The 7,017-nt window shown below is 36.6% G+C and overlaps 1 protein-coding gene across 1 annotated transcript; it reads right to left on the bottom strand.

Moving 5' to 3' along the window:
* Positions 1-4,735: 4,735 nt before the first annotated feature.
* Positions 4,736-5,124, bottom strand: LOC138348138 (uncharacterized). The gene is made up of 2 exons (XM_069296747.1): positions 4,979-5,124; positions 4,736-4,931 (listed from the first exon to the last, which is right to left on the bottom strand). Exons 1-2 carry the CDS (start codon positions 5,122-5,124, stop codon positions 4,736-4,738), a joined length of 342 nt encoding a protein of 113 aa, XP_069152848.1.
* Between the last annotated feature and the right edge of the window lie 1,893 nt (positions 5,125-7,017).

The raw sequence follows: 7,017 nt of genomic DNA, 5'->3' as shown, positions 1-7,017 counted from the left end.
TCGTGCAATGGCATTTATTTTGAAAATTGCGTGTAACAATAACATTTTCGAAAAGACATTATTTTTCCTAAATTGTTGAACAGACGTGTCCCTTGCTGCAAGTGTCTATAAATTGAGACTCTCTTTCTGTTTTTGAAAACTGAAAAAATTTTCTTCTCTGCATGCATTTTCTTACATAAACAAAATTATGTATGATCTTGTTATTGTTCTTGTGTTTGCTGAATTTATAAAGTTTGAGGTACCTCTACTTCTCTAATAGGATAATCTGTTTTATCTTAGGAAGAATTAATCTTTAACTCGGGTACTTGAGCGGATTAAATTTCTTAAGGAAACACATTGGGTTCTATGGACTCAGATTTTATTTTCTGTCTATTTCATCTATTTTTTGTTTTTGTTTTTCTTTACTAACCTGAATACAGGGGAACAAGCTTAAGAAATTTAACAATTTTTGTATTTGAGGTTTCTGGAGATCAAAACCTTTATGGTTTTCTACTGTGCTTGATTTTTTAAAATTCATCCAATTAACGATTAACAGAACATAAAAACTTTATTGTTAAATCAGAAATACACTGTGTATGGATTTATTCTTATTGTTAGTATTTCACATTTTAATAATTGTTTGTCATTTGTGATAAAAAAATGATAAAATCAAGTTAAGTAAATGTTGGAACAGTGAGTACGGCAACAACATTGCTTACACACAATTATTCAACTGTTGCCCTTGCGCCGGCTGAGAAGCCTGCAATTTTTCTGGAGTAAACTTCAAATGATAGTAGCAGAAGATATTTTTCTATCTGACCACATTACGTCTACAGAGGTTCATTAATGAGAATATTTCTGTTATGTCGGATGAAACTCAGGCGGAAGAACGATTGTTAGTTACACAAGCATGGACACATTAAGATTTTTTGTGGAAGAATTATATTCTGAGTGGCTTGTAAGATGATTTGTTGATGATTACTCAAATTGGAATCATCTAGGGATTTATTTTATTGAAAATAATGTCCTCAATTGTTTATTTTATCTCTTTATCTACCAAAGACTCCTAAGTTTCAGTTATTTGACAATTTGGCAAGAGCATGGACACTTAAGCACAAAACTGAAGCAAAACGAAAAAAAACTGAAAATGCAAAGGTGTGTATCGCCAAAAACACTTGGCGATCCTCCATATAGAAAAGTTTCGCCTTCTGTTCCAGCAAGTAAGACCTAAAGAAAGTGGATCAAAAGGCGAAAAAAAATAGTCGGCGCTTCACCGATCAGTACCGCCAAGTTGAAGATTTCCAGCTATCGATCCATAACACATAGACAAGGAAGTCAACGTGCAAGAGGTGATGAATTGAACGAAGAACAATTTGCCAAATCACTTGGAAAATTACGACTAACTGCGCCAAAAAGATTCAGCAGCTTAAGTCTGAAGTATATAAACACTAAGCTCTTTTATATTTAGAAAGAGAAAATTAGAGAATGAAATAATTACACTTGACATTTTATTTTAGAAACTTTGTTCTTAAGTTTCCTGTCAAGTTTGTAGAGGGTTTTTGTGGAAGCTTGAATAAAGAAGCTCTTCTTCAAATTTTGGAAGTGGCTCTTCTCTATTTACCTTCTTTAGCTACGTTTAAGTTTTAATCTCTTATACCCACTTGATTCCCTTATCATTTTAAGCATATTTGATTATTACTTGATGTGTGGCTAAAAAGCCCCATTCTTGGGTGTGATTTAGCAATTATGGGTTGATTAATTTGTTAGGTCTTGCTTGCTAGTAGCTTAGATTGCATTTTAATGGTGATTTCACGTAGTGGTTGTGGTTTAATCTAAAGAGTTTGTATTTGCAAATACAAAACAATACATGTGTTTTCCGCTTGCACGAGAGGAAGGTCGTGAAACTAAGACCACTAGAATGATCTCCTAAGGAGTGGGTCGACATGAGGTTTCAGCCCAAGAGGGTGAGCCCTAGTCCCATATCCAAACACTCCCATCAAAAAATCAAATGTGGATAAGGCGTAGGCTGGATAGTTTAGATGAGTGGGTGTTTGATAGGAACCCATTTGATATGGGTTAAGTTTGTTACGCACTAAGTCTACATCCTAGACGTGGCCAGCACTCAAAGACCGTTGATGGAAATAAGAGAACCCTTACTTAACTCAGCGGAAGACTAAGCTCAACATAATCGAGAAATAAAGTATGTTTAAAAGAAATATTTCATATAATCTTCTGGCCTACATGGAACATAAGACTCAATAAGCAAAATAGGCTCCAAACTGAACTACTACTTGTCTACGAAGCCTCTAAGATGACTGAGATGGATGTTGAGACAGACCCCACAACATCCTAAAATTAAACTAGTAAAGCAAATGAAAAGGATGTGCTCTGGAATGCAAGGTGACTTACCACTGACTCTGGAGCTCAATTTGGATCAACAAAGAGTTGTGTGCTGATCATGGTTACCTGCGTCTGCTTGATAAAATGATGCAGGCCATATGGCATCATAACATTAAATTTAAGAGTATACGAGTTCGAGTGCTAAACACAACTATAAAGTTTGATATGGAGTAAGGATGAACTTACCTTTGTTGTGCTCAACTCATAAGATGACAATAAGAAACTGTAAGTTCATTAAAGATGAAACAATAAGAAACTCAACTTTACTTTTATATGAAAGTAATATAGTTTCTGTGGGAGTTTCTCTAACCGACAACCACCACTATGAGACTAAGTGATATACAGTGTCTTGTCCACACTACTAGAACTGTCCTATACATTGTCGTTGCATAGAACATCTTCAACCTAATGGATCCACTGGCTAAACTTTCGTGATCATCAAAAAAATATAGCACGGTAATACCCATGATGGCTACATGGTTTACATGGAGACTTGAGTTATCAAAACTCTCATTCCTATATCGGTGCTCAATACTACTCCCAAAAAATGCCTTAGCTCATACTTTAATAAAACTTCCTTCCTTTAGGTTGAGATAATTTACTGAACCCTTTAGCTTTAAAAGCTCCTTTTGGAATCAATGTTCCCCTCTTTAGTTCAAAACTCTTTTGGAACTTGTTAGTTTCCTTTCAATTTAAATGTGAAACATTTATCAACCTTTAGTAAATACTTAGTCCCCTTATAACTTTAGAAAAATGAACTCAACTCCTGCACTTACATAACTTGAAACTTTAATTCTTAGAGAATACTTAGTTCCCTTATAGCTCTTGAGAATTTAACTCAACTCTTTTCTCTTTGCTCGACTTGTAACTTGAGTCTTAAATAAAAGTTAAAATGATTGTCTAGGACTCTTTCAAAAATTTAAGAACTCACTTTGACTTGCTTCTTAACTTTTAAACTTGACTCTTAACTTCTTTGACTTTGATATTAGCTTCCCTTGAATTAGATTATGGATTCAAGGATCAGGATCTCATGTTAATGGATCATATCATGTTGATTAGATTTACTTTAGAGTTTTGGAATTAACTAGGAATGAAAGGTACATCACTTAGGAACTAGTATGAAAAGATAGGGAAAGAACGGGGTCTCCAAGGGGTCTTGGCGCTCTGAGAGGCGTGGAGAGCCAGGGCCTGTCGGACAAACCCTAGTCTGGGGTGCTCTTGTCGGCGCTGTGCGCTAGAGCCTGTCTGACAGAGCCTTCCCTTAGGAGCCCTTGCAGGCGCCGCGCACCGAGGGCTATCTGACGGGACCTCTGAATTTTCTTCTCTATTTTTACTCTCTAAACTTCCAGGATCCTACCCCAAACACATAGGATCCGTAAATACCATATTACCCAATATATTAGACCCGAAAACATTCCTGAAACAATAATAAAATCTACTAGACATCAACTACAATTCATTCAACAAGAACTTCACAATTTTCATCAAGAACTTCAAGATTTTCATTCAAATAAGCTCTAATTTGTTGTAGTGAATCAAATTAGGGTGTGGGTGAAAGGATTCAACATCTAATGATCTCACATGCATACCTTGATAGGGATCACCCCCGACAAAATCCACGCAGTGATCTTGGCGTTCTTGGACAATTCTTGATCTTCCTCTTCTCTTCTCTTTTCTCCCAAGCCCTAAGAGTATGATTTATTTGGGACTTGGTTTTACCCCTAATATAACCTAAAAATGAATTAGGAAATACTAGGGTGAAAAGACAACTTTACCCATACAAAAATCCAAAGTGGATTTTTCTCAACTCAATAGCCCGAATTCTGAAAGACATATCCCTCATACAACATCGGATTGTCGCAAACTTGGCAGCAGGTCTTTCCAACCATATAAAGAACTCATCCAAAATATTCCTAATCTTGAAGTTATGACCATTTGAAAATGACCAGAACTCAGTTCTGAAAGATGGAAATTTTCCAGATTTCCCTACTAATTTCCAAAAATGATTATTCTTAGTTTCTTAGCTTATTCTTCGTTAATTCAAGATACCGGGTTTTACAATATATCTCCTCCATGGGAACATTCGTCCTCGAATAAGAATTTTTTCACTAAGTTAAGGGTAGTAACATCATTTCATCACTCAACAAATAAAAGCAAGTAATAACATGCTCAAACATAGCCTTATAAAGTGCTAAGAAGAGAATTTAGTATCTTGATATGCATTCTTTCCGAACTCAAAGATATGTGAATATCTCTTCTTCATATCTCCCTCAGCTTCCCAAGTCGCTTCCTCAATGAATTGGTTCCTGCGAAGGACCTTGACTGAAGCAACTTCCTTTGTCCACAACATGCAAACTCAATGATCCAAAATGTCAATCGGAACTTCTTCATTGGATAAGTTATCCTTAATACCAACATTTTCAGTTGGTACAATCAATGAAGGATCATCCAAACACTTCTTCAACATGGAAATTTGGAATACCGAATGAACTTCTGCTAACTCTTGGGATAGCTCCAACTCATAAGCCACATTGCCTACTCTCGTGGAGATTCTATAAGGTCCAATATATCGGGGACTAAGATTCCCCTTCTTACGAACCTCATAACACCCTTCATGGGTGAAACCTTAAGATACACCCAGTCATCTACCTCAAAATCTAAAGGCCTTCTCCTAACTTCTGCGTAGGACTTTTGGCCACATTGTGTCGTCTTCAATCTTTCTTGAATCACTTTCACCTTCTCCATAGATAAGTGAACTAGATCTGGTCCAACCAACCCTTGTTCTACAACTTTGAACCACTTAATAGGATATTTGAATCATCTCCCATAGAAATCTTTATATAGAGCCATTTGGATGCTCGAATGGGAACTGTTGTTATAAGCGAACTCAATGATGGGTACATGATCATACCAATCGATCAAACAAGCTTTAAAGATGTCTTCTATGGTTTGAATAGTACGTTATTCTTCACCATCTGCCTAAGGATGGAAAACAGTGGTCAGGTTTACCTTCGAACCCAAACATTTTTTGAAATATTTCTAGAACTGTGCAGTAAATTGTGCACCTCGATCTGCAATAATAGAGACCAGAACTCCATTGATCCTTAAAACTAGTTGAAGGTATAACTTAGCATGATCCTCTGCCGAATAGGTGGTCTTTACCGACAAGAAATGGGGTGACTTTGTCATTCAATCAACAATCACCCAAATGGAGTCATGTTGCTTGCGAGATATTGGCAAGCCTGTGATGAAGTCCATACTAATCGTCTCCCACTTCCATTCTGGAAGTTCTATATTTTGAGTCAAAGCTCTAAGCCCTTGGTGCTCCACATTCACTTGCTAACAATTTGAACACTTGGCAACAAACTCAGCAATATCCTTGTTCATATGTTTCCACCAATATACTTCTCTCAAATCGCGATACATCTTGGTGGAACCCGGATGGAATATCAAGAGCTATGAGCCTTCTGTAATATCCTCTCTTGGAGTCCATCAAACTTAAGTACACATAATCTACCTTGGTACTTCAGCACACCATCTCCCCCTTGTTCAAAAGCTAACACTCTTTGCTTATGGACATTTTCCTTCAAATCAAACAAAATGGGGTCTTTGTCTTGCTTGTCTTCAACCTCTGACACTAATCATGATTCAGCCCCATTGGTAACCACTATACCTCCTTATGTGGAATCAATAAGTCTGACTCCTTAATGTGAGAGTATGTGCACATCTTAAGCAAACTCTCTCTTCTCTTCTTCGACAAGGGAATTACGTCCCATGGACAACCTGCTTATGGAATAAGCAACCACATCAATACTTATGTCAGAATCATTAAGTAATTCCAACCACCTTCTCTACCTGAGGTTGAGGTATTTCTGAGTGAACACATATTGGAGGTTCTTTTGATCAATGAATATATCAACATGAACACCATACAAGTAATGACGTCATATCTTCCAAGAAAACACCACTGCGGCTAATTCTAAGTTATAAGATGGATAATTTTTCTCATGAATCTTTAACTTTCTGGAGGCATAGGTTATAACCTTGACATTTTGCATCAACACACAGCCTAAGACAACTCTTGATGCATCACAGTACACTACAAAGCCTTAGTACCCTCTGGTGAGGTCTAAATCAGAGCGGTAGTCAATCTATTTTTCAACTCCTGAAAGCTTTTCTCACAAGCTTCAGACCATTTAAACTGGTTCTTCTTCTGAGTTAGCTTGGTCAAAGAAGAGATAGATAAGAATCCTTTAACAAATCTCCTATAATAGCCAGCCAAACCAAAGAAACTCCTTATATCTATTGGAGTTGTGGGTCTAGGACAACTCTGAGCTACTTCAATCTTTTGAGTGTAAACTCTAATACCTTCACCATAAAAAATGTGGCCTCAAAATGCCAAACACTTAAGACAAAACTCACTCTTGGAAAACTAGGCATATAGCTCTTTATCCTTCAAAGTCTAGAATACTAAGGTGACTAGCATGATCTTCTTTATTCCTTGAATAAATAGTATGTCATCAATAAAAAAAACAATGAGAAACAGATCTAAATAAGGTTTTACGATCTTGTTCATGAGATCCATGAATGTTGCAGGTGCATTTGTCAAACCAAAGGACATAACCAAAAATTCATAAT

The sequence above is a fragment of the Solanum lycopersicum genome, chromosome 4 (genome assembly GCF_036512215.1).
Source record: "Solanum lycopersicum chromosome 4, SLM_r2.1".
NCBI classification, from domain to species: Eukaryota; Viridiplantae; Streptophyta; class Magnoliopsida; order Solanales; family Solanaceae; genus Solanum; species Solanum lycopersicum.
The sequence above is the reverse complement of the archived record's forward strand: the minus strand, read 5'-3'. Positions and strand labels throughout refer to the sequence as shown.

Excerpts from the sequence above, each read along its gene's own strand:
- LOC138348138 (XM_069296747.1), bottom strand. The coding sequence starts at position 5,124 with ATGGAGAAGGTGAAAGTGATTCAAGAAAGATTGAAGACGACACAATGT. Across the intron at positions 4,932-4,978 it reads CCCATGAAGGGTGTTATGAG|AATCTCCACGAGAGTAGGCA; the intron begins GTTCGTAAGAAG and ends TGGACCTTATAG.